Source organism: Neovison vison, chromosome 13, assembly GCF_020171115.1.
Source record: "Neovison vison isolate M4711 chromosome 13, ASM_NN_V1, whole genome shotgun sequence".
Taxonomy (NCBI): domain Eukaryota; kingdom Metazoa; phylum Chordata; class Mammalia; order Carnivora; family Mustelidae; genus Neogale; species Neogale vison.
Genome location: NC_058103.1, coordinates 110,695,066 through 110,709,645, shown reverse-complemented (window position 1 = coordinate 110,709,645; position 14,580 = coordinate 110,695,066). Strand labels below are relative to the sequence as shown.

Below are 14,580 nucleotides of genomic sequence, written 5' to 3'. Positions count from 1 at the left end.
AGGAAGTGATTCTCTTCAATACCCGACCCGGAAAAAGCGAGCGTCCTTCTTCCCTGAGGGCCCTGGGATGCTGTCCGAATGTGACGGCGCCACCCAGCGGCCGGGTAAGCAACAGCGCGGCCGTTTGGCTCAGGCGCAGAGCTGCAAAATTGGCCTCATGACCCTCGCTCTTCGGAAGTGAAACGTGCTGCTCTTCTCCTTTCTGGGCTCGCTTCCACGGCGCCTTGTACCCAAAACGTCATACCCTATAACATCAGCATTTACTCATATCTTATATGGTTTGTGCTTTATCCCCGGCTGACTCCACCCACTGAGACGCCTCTAAGAACTCCTTTCTCCGCTGCCTGCCCTTTTACCCGCCTGTGATTGATGTCCCCAGCGTAGTGGGGTCGCCGGCCGCACTGAGAACCTACTTCGGACCTTAGGACCTACGCATAGGGTTCTCTGAGGCTCAGAGAACGTTACCAGCAGTTGTTGAAAGACTCGTTGTGATTTTTTTTACCTTTTCTCCCCCTTTTAATTAATATACATGTGGTAAAAGGGAATTTTTTTAGATTTTATTCATTTATTTGACAGACAGAAATCACAAGTAGGCAGAGAGGCAGGCAGAGAGAGAGGGGAGGGAAGCAGGCTCCCCGCCTAGCAGAGAGCCCGATGCGGGGCTTGATCCCAGAACCCTGGGATCATGACCTGAGCCGAAGGCAGAGGCTTTAACCCACTGAGCCACCCAGGCGCCCCAAAAAAAGACATTTTTGTAGGAAACAAAGTTTCGTTCCCTCGTCAGACCTCGAGATCTCATTCCCGGTGGCAATCGGCTCCTTTTATTACCTGTCAAAGATTTTCTGTGCCTAGACAAACATGTTTATGTCAGTGTGCCTGTGCCTCCCTCTTTTTTTTTTTAAATGTTTATTTATTTATTTATTTATTTATTTATTTGACAAACAGAGACCACAAGTAGGCAGAGAGGCAGGCAGAGAGAGGGGAGGAAGCAGGCTCCCTGATGAGTAGAGAGCCCGATGTGGGGCTCGATCCCAGGACCCTGAGATCTTGACCTGAGCTGAAGGTAGAGGCTTTAACCCAATGAGCCACCCAGGTGCCCCCCTCCTTCTTCTATTTAACACTAATGAGCATCCTATTCACCCTTTCCTGCATTTCACTGTGATCTGTCCCCTGTTATTGGAATAAGGGCTCCAAGAGGATAGGGTTTTTGTCTTTTTGTTCAGAGCTACAGCTCCAATATCTAGAATAGTTCCTGGCACATAAATATATATTTTATTATTAATGAATATTTAACATTTTTAAAGATGTATTTATTTGAGAGAGCGCGTGCACCTGTGAGCGGGTGAGGGGTCGGGGGAGTCCTCCAGCAGACACCTGCTGGGTGTGGAGCCCCTCACCAGGCTCAATCCCAGGACCCTAAGATCAGGTCCTGAGCCAAAATCAAGAGTGGGTGGCTTAACCGAATGAGCCACACAGGGGCCCCTAACATTCTTTTTCATAGTTTGTATGTATATGCAATTGTATGAAGGTGTCATTTTTTTAAGAATTTATTTATCTATTTGACAGACAGAGATCACAAGTAGGCAGAGAGGCAGGCAGAGAGAGAGAGGAAGGGAAGCAGGCTCCCCGCTGAGCAGAGAGCCGGATGCAGGGCTCAATCCCAAGACCCTGGGATGAGGACCTGAGCTGAAGGCAAAAGCTTTAACCCACTGAGCCACCCAAGCACCCCTGAAGGTGTCATTTTAATTGGTCGCCTATGGATGGACATTGTTTCCTATTTTTCTGGTATAACAAACATCCTTATATTTTTCTGGTATAACAGACATCCTTATATTCTACCTTGTGTGAGTGGAGGTGTCGGCTCTTGGAATCCCCATGAAAGATTTACCAGAGGAACTGCACTCCAGTAAAGGTAGAAGGGAAATAGAAAACAGAAAGCAGTTTATTAAGGACAATATACTCTCGAGGTGAGAGGGTGGGCTGGCCCTGAGGTGGCCACTGCTCTAGGACTAGAGGGGTTCTTTCTTTTTATAGGAGTGGGGGTCTTCTTCCAAGAGGCATGGTCTCTAATGGAGGCTGCTTCCAATCATTTGGGGGACTCCTCCCACAGTTTGGGGAGGGGGAGTTTTGACCCTATAAGGTTTGAATCAAAACTATCAAGGCAGCCCTTTGCCCACTGAGTGGGGCTAAAGGCGCAATGCAAATGTTATAATGAGTTTAGGGGTTACCCTGGGGCAGAGGTGGAAGAGAAGAGCCAATTCTGCACCTGTGGTTCTTGGTCTGTTAGCCCCAGGGACTTGGAAGCCACAAAGTCAGGATGTTGCACCCCCAGGCTTCTAACGTGTAACCTGTTCATCACCTGCCTTGCCTCCAGCTCACTTCTAACTAAATGCCTACTCTATCACTTACTGATAATACTTTTTTTTTTCTTCCAAAAGAGAGTTTACAGAGAAAGGCTAGGTCAGAGGATATGATAGGTATTCTTTTAAAATTTGGAAGCTAATACTGAATGCTCTCTAAAAGGTTTTACCAATTAACACTCAATAACAACCACTAAGATCCTGATTTCACCACATCCTTGTCAAAAAAATAATCTTTACCAGTTTGAGGTTAAAATTTATTTCATTATTATTTTCACTTGCATTTATTTATGAATGAGGTTAAGAATTTCTCCAAATGCTCAAAATCTATTTTGTTCTGTGAATTGCCCCACAGTGATTTTTTTTTTTTAAGATTTTATTTATTTATTTGGCAGAGAGAGGTCACAAGTAGGCAGAGAGGCAGGCAGAGAGAGAGGAGGAAGCAGGCTCCCTGCCGAGCAGAGAGCCCGACACAGGACTCGATCCCAGGACCCCGAGATCATGACCCGAGCCGAAGGCAGCGGCTCAACCCACTGAGCCACCCAGGCGCCCCCCCCACAGTGATTCTTAACAGCACTTTACGTATTAAGAAAGTTAGTGCTTTGCCGACATTTAGATACTATTTCCCAATTTATTTATATTTTAAACTTTGCCTATAGTATTTTTCCATCCAGAAGTTTTCTTTGTATATAACCAAACTTATACTTTTGTTTTGGATTTGCTATTTTGCTTAGAAGGCATTACCCTCTGCAAAGTTGTTTTTCAACAATTTTTCTCCATTATTTTTACAGTATTTTTCACATTTGAATTTTTAACTAAACTGGAATTTACTTAAGTATAAACAACATAAGATTCCAGTTTTGTCTTTTTTTTTCCCTAATAACATATGTTGAGTAAGGCATCATTTTCTTCCACTAATTCAAGTCTCTTTATGTGCCAGTTCTGAAATGTTTAAATTGTAATTTTTTAAATAACTGGGTTTACCTGCAGCCCTCCTCTCACTTTCTTGGCCTTCTTTTTCATTGCTTCTCTGGCTATTCTTTAAAGTTGTTTTCTTTTTTTCAGTTTAACTTTAGAATCAGTTTGTCTAATTAGAATCAACAAATACATATAATTTTTCCTTTCATCTGGTAATTATATTTACTCTTCTTCTCTAATCATTTGACTAGTAATTCCAAAACAATGTTAGCAACAAAGGCACATATCAGAAATGTTAGTAAGAGTCTACGGCCATACCACCCTGAATGTGCCCGATCTCGTCTGATCTCGGAAGCTAAGCAGGGTCGGGCCTGGTTAGTACTTGGATGGGAGAAATGTTAGTAATAAACATTTGCCCAAAATTCATTGCCAACCAAGAGACTGAAAATTATTTAATCCTTGTTAAATCCTCTCCCTCTCTTATTCCCATCAACAATTATAGAAGAGTCTCACCAGTCCTCCCAAGCTATTTACACAACTCCCTCACAACTGTTTTATTCTGCTACTCAAAAAAGAAATCTCCTACCCTTCTCACTGACATGATCACCCAGCATCCCCCTCTTACCTTCAGTACCAGAGGCCACATCCCTTATCAGTGCTCTTAATCCCATGCCCTAAGGTTTCATTGGAGGCTTTGTTCCTTTCAGCCTATAAGCATATTCAGTACTTTACTTTAGGTTTAATGGATGAGTAGCCTGCCTTCAAAGCTTTTTTCTTTCCAATTATTAAAACAGAATGCATGCGAAAAGAGAGCAAGACATGGAGACCACATCCAGGAAATTGAGCTAAAATCTTGGAAATACTATTTCTTTTCATTCATCCTGCTTGAGACATGATTCCTGAATCTGAAAGTATGTGTTTTATCATTACTAAAAAATCTTCAGCTCTTTTCTTATATTGCTTCTTCTTTTATTTTCTCTAATTTCTTCTTCTAGAATTCCTAATGGATATAAATTGGAGCTTTTATCTTTCCTCTGTATCTCTTTCCTTAGTCACTCTTTCTTTCTGCTGAAGTCTGTGTAATTTCCTCCAAACTAGCTTCTAGTTCACTAATTCTCTCCAACGTGTCAAACTCGCCATTCAACTTTTGACCATTAAGTTTTGAATATCGATGGCAATATTTCTCATACATGAAGTCTTTTCATTCAGTCCAATTTTGCAACTTTAATAATGCCTTCTCTTTCCAGATGTTTCAATTCCTTTTATGTTTGTGATTTTCTTAAACATTTTTACCTTATGATCGCCATCTGATAAATCTATTATTTGAAGTTCTTAAGTGTAAAATACTGCTGCTTTGGGTTTACTGACCCTTACTCATGATTGAGGCTGAGAGGGCAGTGAAGGAATGGGTTGTCATTTTTAATTGTGAGTTCATCCTTGTAGAGTGTTTTCTGGAAGAGTCCTGTAAAGTGTGGGTGGAGATGTTCCCTCTGAAAAGATTTTGCTTTCTTCTACTAAGTTGTCCAGAAGTATTACCAGCCACAAATCACTTTTTTATGTTAACTTCTTGGCTTAGCCATTCTCAGACCAAAAAAAAAAAAAAAAAAATGTAAGTACTATAAATTTGAACCTAAACCTGTGTAAAAGTTTCTACGTTTCTCAGGAGAGACTGGGACATAGAGCGGGCCCTGGATTTTTGTCTATTTGGGGGTGAGGGCTTCTGCATTCTAGTGCCCTACCTCCACCATATCTAAGACTTTCTCCCCTAATGGCATGTAGTCACTAAAACCAAGCACCTTGGTTACTAATACTGGCAAAATGAAACCAAAAGCAAACCACACTTACTATCAAGTTGTTGAAATTTCTTTCTGTTGCTGCCATTGCCGTTGCCCTGTTATTGTCTATTTTGCGGGAGGAAAGGAGTGGTCGCAGAACATTTCCCTTACTTTATCGAGAGATCAAGACTACATTTAAAAAATGGTGCCTGGGTGGCTCAGTGGGTTAAGCCTCTGCCTTCGGCTCACGTCGTGATTTCAGGGTGACTGGCATGGAGTCCCATGTCGGGCTCTCTGCTCCATGGGGAGCCTGCTTCTCTCTCTCTCTCTCTCTGTCTGCCTCGCTGCCTACTTGTGATCTCTCTCCCTCTCTGTCAAATAAATAAATAAAATATTTTTTTAAAAATACCTTCATTATGGGGCACCTGGGTGGCTCAGTGGGTTAAGCCTCTGCCTTCAGCTCAGGTCATGATCCCAGGGTCCTGGGACCAGCTCAGGTCAAGATCTCAGGGTTTGGGGACCGAGGCCCGCATCAAGCTCTCTGCTCAGCGGGGAGCCTGCTTCCCCCGCCCTCCCGTCCCCTGCCTGCCTCTCTGCCTACTTGTGATCTCTGTCAGTCAAATAAATAAATAAATAAAATCTTCAAAAAATACATTCATTATATTCTATTCAGCATTATCTAAATATTTTATAGTGGAAGAACTTTCCAGTTATATAGTCACCAATACTGCCAAAAATAGAAGTCCTGGAAATAAAATACCATACAGAAATTTCCAGTTTATAAAAATGTCAATCAAAACATTCCCTTTGAACATTTCTTAGATTGCAGAAACCTTGACATCAACTTTAAGATACAGAATGTACTTCTCAGATTTCCCAATTTCTCACATAAACCATAAACACATGTGAGCCTGTCTAAACATTTTTCAAGCTGTTTTTATTTTCAAATTTTACGCCTCTTTGAACATTAACAGTGACTCCTCTTTGAAAATTCATTCAGTTAACTCTGCTGCCACTGAAGTCCTCTGCGCAGTTCACCAATAGCCTACTGTGTAGTGGCCCTTTTCTGTATAGTGGCAACACAATTCTGAAGAAAGCTGCCTGAGTCCCATTTGTCATGGAGTTTATATCTTTTCTTTTTTTAAGATTTAGTCATTTATTTATTTGAGAGACATAGAGAGAGAAACAGCATGAATGCGAGGGGCAGAGGAAGAGGTAGAATCTCAAGCAGACTCCATACTGAGCAGAATCTCCAGAATAAGCTAGAATACCTCAGAAGGAGAAGTATAATGAAGTTATATTCACACACAAACTTGGCAGCCTAGACCACTTTTTAATTAAAAGCTTAATTGGCACAAAGTTTGCTTAGAATACACTTCACTTTTACACAGTCTTATAAATAGAAAAATGCACTGATGCCCAAAAATGATACTTTAACACCAAATTCAAACAAAGGATTTCCAAATAGAATACAGGTTATTTATTTCAATAATTAAAGATAGTTCTTGCATGTATACTATATCATGCATATGTTTAATTGTGTATTATGCTTAAAGCCAATGGAGAATTAGCTAATTGCTGTTTGGTTCTTGAAAAAAGTGAAACATACAAATATGTCTTCTTTTGAACTACATAACAGATCATATAAAATGACACCTGATACATAGCTGTAAAATTAGGATTTGCTCCACTGAAGTCTACAGCAACTTCAGAAGGTACTGCTGTGATTAGGGCACTACCTTGTAATGTCTGGATCTTTTCCTTACTGGAGTATACAATCCAAATGCATAGGACTCAATGACTTCCTTAGTATTTAAAAGAAGTCTTCACTTCAAGGATAGAAACATACAAGATCTCAGTGATCACAGCTAATTTTTTTAAGGGAGTAGTAGGAAGGAAGTGGCAAAGAAATAGGATAGATACTCAATAGAAAGCTATTTGAAAATAACCATGTAAAAGTAATTACTTCCATCATAGCTGTATGCTCCTAACTACAGTTCTTCCAATCATTTGCCACCACAAGATGCATTTATTATTATTCTTTGTTTAAATTATAATGAATGGTAATTCTTTCTAAATAGCCATTAAGCTATTTGGAAATTTTAATCTAATTTTCTTAAACCACTTTAATAAATAAGAATTTCCCCTATGACCTTTATAAACACCTGCCACGAAGCATATTTTAAAACTAACTTTAATCTGATACAAAGACACTTAGGCAATGCAGAGGAATTCATGATCTTGGCAAGACCCAGCAAGTGCAATAAATGCCTGTGATCTCAATAAAAAATATAAGCTAGTTAAGGCTTCATTTTTCTTATATTGAGCTATAGTATAAATGTAACGGCTTAAATACAAACATCCTTCTTCTACCAAACAGCAAACATTTTATGTAATTAAAATCTAATTCCTTCAACTCCACCAATGTAAAAATAAAACAAATTGCAAATATCAATAATACAAAGCATGACGGCGAAGACAAAAAATTAGAAGTTTACAAGTTAATTAAAACTGCAGTCTGAGGATGCCAGACCAACATTATAAATATGAAGAAAAAGAAGCTAAATGCTTACTTATCACAAATAACTTTGGCATAAGCACCAGCTATGTTCAAATGTGGTCAGTGTGTAGGCCAAGTATAAACACACAGATCACAGTGAAATAAAGCCACAAAAATTTAATTCCCTGATCCTTCAATCAACCCTTCAGAGCAGTGGGAATATAGCAGGAAGCTAGAAGCCCCACTTCTGTTGCTCATACTATATTAATGTACCCCTAACCTCACCCCCAACCCCCTTTCTACCAACAAGAGTCATAGTGAAAATGCAATTGGTCGATCCACTTTATCCAGTCTATAGATATAAGCATCATCTATGCTATATTCATTTTAAAGACACTGTTCATATAAATTAATACTCAAGGACATTGAACTGATGTTTGTGTATATTCTTATTTAACAATCAAGTGGTTTACATGGCATTTTATAAGGTCACCCACAGTATGAGTAGTAGGGTATTTTAATTTGGATTAACTGATGTTTGTGTATATTCTTATTTAACAATCAAGTGGTTTACATGGCATTTTATAAGTTCACCCACAGTACGAGTAGTAGGGTATTTTAATTTGGATTAAAGATTGGTAGTTTTATCATTGTATCTAAGACTTTGAGTGTTAGACTCTGGACTGATGTATGTTAAGGCAGATGATGGTATCTTTAGTCTTTCTACATAATAAATGCACTCTGCTGTGGCTATGAATTCCTCAATTCTGAATCATCTACTGCCATGCACTAAGGTTTTATAAGGCACTTGTGGCTCTGCGAAATATTTCTCATAATAATATTTCTCTGGAGCTGAATGTTAAGTATTTACAGAGCTGCAGCAAATAAATTTTAAAACCAGAGAAGTCTAAGTGAAATGGTAGAAGCAGTTTGTACGCAATGCCTGTTCATCTCTCTCTGTGCCATGTATCGCCCATAGAAAAGACCACAGACACGGGCCACTTGAATGACTCTGTAGCTCACTGGACTCTTCAACAACCACAGATCCCCTTCTCTTTTTCTTCATTCAAGTGATCTCTAGAGGTGTGGCCATTGGACCGGACCACTCCTTCAGGAATCCAGGATTTGTCTACACACCGTTCCATTCGCTTCATTATCAGGTCCAGAAGCATCTCGATTGCTTCGCTTACGTTTGTCCCGTTGGCAGCACTAGTTTCAAAGTAGGGAATTCTGCAAGACAGAGACAACTCAGGTAACAACATATGGAGGGAAAAGACAGTGACCTTTGCCCTTGATAATTCAACTTCAAAAATGAGGATAAATATATAAGGTAATAAAAACACTTGACCACAGGGGCACCTGGGCAGTTCAGTGGGTTAAGCATCTGCCTTCAGCTCAGGTAGTGATCCCAAAGTCCTGGGGTTGAGCCCTGCATTGGGCTCCCAGCTTGCTAAGGAGTCTCTTTCCCCCCTCCCTCTGCCCCTTCTCCTTCTTGTGCTCTCTTTCTCATGAATAAATAACAACTTAAAAAGAAAAAAACTACCATAACAGTAAAGTAAAGTAAAAAAAAGACTCTATAATAATTGACACAACTCCTAATAGAGAAAAACTTCTGGAAATTTTCATTCCCACTTCACAGATGATTAAACTGAGGCTCAGAAAGATGAAGTGATTTGCCCAATTTCATAAAGATAGAAAGTAGCAGGGCTAGGATTTGAACCCACAGTGGCTTGATTCCAGTGTAACCAACTTAAGCATAAATTCTACTGGTTCCAAACTAATCTACTTTGTATGAGGATATCCAGAACAAATCCCTTTCATTTGCTGCACTTGGGGAGAGAGGGACTGACATCAGAGAGTAAGCTCACTGACTGTGTTCATCAAAGGTTTTGCCACTTGTCAACTCCAGGCTGTATTCTTGGGCCATAAACTTGAAGACATTCTAAAATCACAACATCTCAGAGTTTCTCAAGGACATCAGTCCTTTATTATCCAAGGACCTTGGTAAATTTGCTTAAACTTTTAATAACTCACAAAATACAGTTTCAAAACCATAAAGCTGCTTCTCACATAATTTTGAGATATCAGTCTTCTTGCAGTGGGTTAGTCCTAGTGGATTAATCAACTTTCACATTCTTCCTGCTTCTTAATGAAGCCATGAAAACAGTGATAAAACTTTCTCAAACTACTGAGTTCATGTCTACCATTTAGTAAGAAATCTCACCAAAATGCTCTGAGATATAAAAACTGCAAAATAAAGTTGTTTGAGGACCTCAGGGTATCCTGCAATTGAATTCAGTTAAGTGTTCCTTACATTTTCGGGGACTTTAAAATCCTACACCAGTATTAATTTTCTTGGAGAACACCTTTGTTTTCTCGTGTTCTCCTAGAATGTTAACACTACATCAGTGACTCTGATTACAATGTCAGTTACTCTTTCTATTATTTCTTGGCTGGGAACAGCTTCTACAATGAGAGCTTTATATATAAATATATATAATATGTAATATTATATATTAATATTATATATAATAAATATATTAAAAAGAGCTTTATTTATAGATTTCTTTTTTAAACTTCCTAGTGCTTTTACAGATCTTCCCACAGCTGCTTTGCTTCTCATGTCACTAAAGGGGTACACGTGTAAGAATGGAAGGCTATTTCTCCATTATGATTCTTTGTGATGCTATGTTATTATCTGCACACTTCCTGTAAGAGCTGACAGGCCTTATAACTTGACCTCTTCAATTCTCTCCTGCTTTAGGGTAGCTCTTAAAAACTAGATGAGGAGGGGCGCCTGGGTGGCTCAATGGGTTAAGTCTCTGCCTTTGGCTCAGGTCATGATGTCAAGGTCCTGGGATTGAGCCCCACATCGGGCTCTCTGATTGGCAGGGAGCCTGCTTCTCTCTCTCTGCCTGCTTCTCTACCTACTTGTGATCTCTCTCTGTGTGTCAAATAAATAAAATCTTAAAAAAAAAACTGGATGAGGAACTCATAAATCATCTGAGCATTTATCCATCCACCTGTGAGTACTGTGAGACATGGTTGCTCCACTGATTCTACCATGCCCACAATCAGACCTCTCAGACTAACTCTAAAACACCTTAATCAGAGAATGGTTTGCTGAGCAAATTACATGGTCTTAATCCTTTTGAACCTCCTGCCTGGCTACATCTTTGTTGTTATCAGTCTTCTTAATTCCATCTTCATCTGCTGCCTTATCCACAAAAAGAAGATAATGCATCTTTCCCATCTCCCTGGTCACATGCAGTATTTGATTACCAAGTATTAAGAGGGCATCCTTTGTGGAGATTCAACACTTATTTATCCAGCACTTATGATGTTTTTGAGCTAAATCACTGGAATGGTGCTTTATGCTACCATTGTTACAGGAATACTTTGAGAATGAGAATTCTCAAAATGTCAATACTTATATTTTCTTCATCCTATGCTTTCTCAACTACACCATGAAGAATCATTTAAAGTCTACAGAACATTTCTCATACTTAAAAAGAAGGCTTAATCATTCTATCACCATTCAGAAATAAATTGTTTTATGGAAAAGCAATGGTAAAACTCATCCCTCTCCCCAAGAATAATAAGCTGAAATTGGAAAGGCAAAAAGAAAGAGAGAGAGAGAGAGAGAGAAAAGGAGGAGGGGGAGGAAGAGGAGGAGGAGGGAAGGTGGGAGTGAAGGAGGAAAGAAAGGAAAGGAAGAAGAAAGAAAAAAGAAAGGAAAGGAAAAGGAAAGGAAGAAAGAAAAGTGAGCAGAACTTTATCATAGTAATGTACATCTGATTTTTTGAAATCCCCTTAAAGTCCATTATAAAAATAGCTTTTGAATTCAAGTCCTGAGCCTCACTGATTTCCTCAACTGAATCTCCATTAAGCTAGTTCCACTTTCCATTGTTTCTCCCTCTCAGCTCCTGAAAATTGCCTCAGTTATTTTTGAGGCATAAATGAGAAATTACAAGTTGAAAATACTTCTAAAATCCATAAAAGTCTATGCATAGAAAGAGATCCATAAAAATCTATGCATAGAAACCTATAGAAATCTACGCAAAGAAGTTAGAAACATCTTGGACAAAGGTTAAGAGCCATAATCTCTGAAGTCAGGCTGCCTGGATTCAAATCCAAGAACGACCCTGGCAAGCCATGAAACGGTGCCTCAGTTGCTTCACCCATAAAACTAAATAATATCAGTGCCTTCTTATAAGGATTAAATAAGTTAACATTTAAAGTGTTTATATCTGAACTGACACATAGGAAATATGTCATTTTTGATACTTGTGTCACTGATAAATGTTTCTTATTTCCAACACAGAATAGGTTAGGACCAGAAGTTTCCTTGTAATTTTGTTGTTTAACACTCAGAACACATCATCCCATTGAAACAGTTTCACTGAGTCATGGACAGTTATAGCTCCAAGAGACCTGAGCAACATTATAAACATTAAATTCCCAAACTAGTTTACAAACTATTGATTTAATCCGTAAGGTAGCTGATCTATAGTACTGTCCTAAATTCTAGTACCTGGGACCATGCTTCCTTCCCTGCGTCAGGGTTGGCTCACTCAGACCTGTCCTTGCTAAAGTGCTTCATGCTCCAAAGCATCTGCCTACCATGAGTCCTTATCAGATTCCTCATTGCCCCAAGTGACCTTCACCAAATGCAGAGAGAAAGGGATCTGAATTTACTGATTAATACTAAGGTATTAGTACCTCTAGCAGACCTATAAGCTATTTAAAATATTTACTAACTTAAGCAAGTATTTATTTATTTTTTTAAGATTTTATTTATTTGAGAGAGAGACAGTGAGAGAGAGCATGAGAGAGGAGAAGGTCAGAGGGAGAAGCAGACTCCCTGTGGAGCTAGGAGTCTGATGTGAGCCTCGATCCTCATACTCCGGGATCATGACCTGAGCCGAAGGCGGTTGCTTAATCAACTGAGCCACCCAAGCACCCTAAGTAAGTATTTAATTGGTAGAACTTCAGGGTATAGTAGGTAAGATATAATTTTTTAAGTCACTCATAGAAATATTGTACATCTTTTAATGAGATGTAGTTTATTGAGGTACCTGGGTGGCTCAGTCATTAAGCATCTGCCTTTGGTTCGGTCACGGTCCCAGCATCCTGGGATCCAGCTCTGCATGGCATCAGGGCTCCCTGCTCAGCAAGAAGTCTCTCCCTCTCCCACTCCCCCTGCTTATGCTCCCTTTCTTGCTGTCTCTCTCTGTCAAATAAATAAACAAAATCTTAAAAAAAAAAGATGATTTTTTTATTATGCTCAATTAGCCACTCTATAGTACATAATTAGTTTTTGATGTAGTGTTCAGCAATTCATTAGTTTAGTATAACACCCAGTGCTCATCACAACATGTAACCTCCTCAATATCCACCACCCTGTTACCCACCCCCACCTCCCTCCCCTCTGAAACCCTCAGATTGTTTCCCTGTTTCCATAGTCTCTCATGGTTCATCTCCCTCTCTGATTTCTTCCCATTTAGTTTTCCCTCCCTTCCTCTATTGTCCTCCATGCCATTGCTTATGTTCTGTTGGGGTCAATTCCACGTTAAAACCTGTTAAACCCCTAGGGCCTGCTTGGGCCTACTTAGCCAAAGTGACTTCATGTTGCCCAGGTAGACATTTTGTTGTTTAATAAATGCCTCAGCAGTTACTGATATCAGTTCCAGGTAACTGTTTTTAAAACACACCTAAAACAAGGTTATTTTGTTTAATAAATGCCTCAACAGTTATTGGTATCAGTTCCAGGTAACTGTTAATAAAACACACAGGTAAGAGACACATCCAATCAGCCAAAGCCACATACGTAGAAGTCTGCGGTTGCGCCCTATAAAACTAACCTGTAAGTCCAAGGGAGGGAGGGGTAGTGGGGGTGGTCTTCAGAGGCGGCCCTGGCCGGTCAGTCTAACTTCTAATGCCTGGCATAGAATAAGGCTTTGCATAACTTTCACTTTGTCTCAGTCTCATTCCTTTGATAACGGACCCAACATGTTCCACATATGAGTGAAACCATATGACAATTGTCTTTCTCTGCTTGACTTATTTCACTTAACATGTAGTTTGTCTTAAAAGATTTTATTTATTTATTTGATAGAGACACAGAGAGAGGGAACACAGCAGGGGTAGCAGGGGAGAGAGAAGCAGGATTCCCACCGAGCAGGGAGCCTGATGCAGGGCTCAATCCAGGACCCTGGGATCATGACCCGAGCCAAAGGCAGACACTTAACAGCTGAGCCACCCAGGTGCCCCTTAACAATTTGACTCCAAATTCAAGGAACAACCTTCTCTCCTTCGGGGATATCGTCCTGCAATTTGTGAAGTTCCAGGTCATGTGACCTGGAGTCTGATTAACAATCTTTTTTTTTTAAGATTTTATGTATGTATTTATTTATTTGAGAAAAAGAGAGAGAGAGCGCACAAGCAAGAGTGAGAGTCAGAGGGAGAAACAGGCTCCCCGCTGAACAGGGAGCCCAATGTGGGGCTCAGTGACGGGAACGTGGGATCATGGGACCTGAGCTGAAGGCAGACGCTTAACCAACCGAGACACTCAGGAGCTCCAACAATCTTAATCTTTAGACTAATCATTCAGAGTCTTCTGAACAACTAGGGCAATGTGGTCTTTGTTTCTTCAGGAATTAGTGAATGCTCGAGTTCACTCTGCTCTGCTCTCTAAGCCGTCAGAGGAGAAGCAAACGAGATCCACAGAGAAGAACCTGAAATAAGACTTTCTTTCCACAAAAAAATGATGCTCCAGAGACAGACATGTGCCTTTGTGTTCACATTTGAAAACTGGACTGTCCAGCTTGTGCTAAGGACAAAAGAGTCTAGAGGATAGAGTTAGTACTATTTTTATGTCCACATCTTTTTGATATTCACTTTTCGAAGGCATCTGGGCTACAACATCCAACCACTTCTCCATACCTGTAAAGAGGGTAACAGTGGTTCATGGAGTCATGGAAGGAGAAAATGAGATGCACAAGCATAGCATCCAGCAAGTGCCCAA

General features: G+C 39.9%; 1 protein-coding gene across 4 annotated transcripts in view; it reads right to left on the bottom strand.

Annotated features, from left to right (window-relative positions):
* Positions 1 to 6,366: 6,366 nt before the first annotated feature.
* Positions 6,367 to 14,580, bottom strand: part of RAB27A (RAB27A, member RAS oncogene family) — a 78,510-nt gene continuing 70,296 nt past the window's right edge. For all 4 annotated transcript variants that reach the window (XM_044229643.1, XM_044229642.1, XM_044229644.1 and 1 more), the window contains one exon: positions 6,367 to 8,783. In XM_044229643.1, coding sequence (XP_044085578.1) covers positions 8,585 to 8,783 — 199 coding nt within the window. In that variant the 3' untranslated portion in view covers positions 6,367 to 8,584. The remainder of the gene's footprint in view (positions 8,784 to 14,580) is intronic.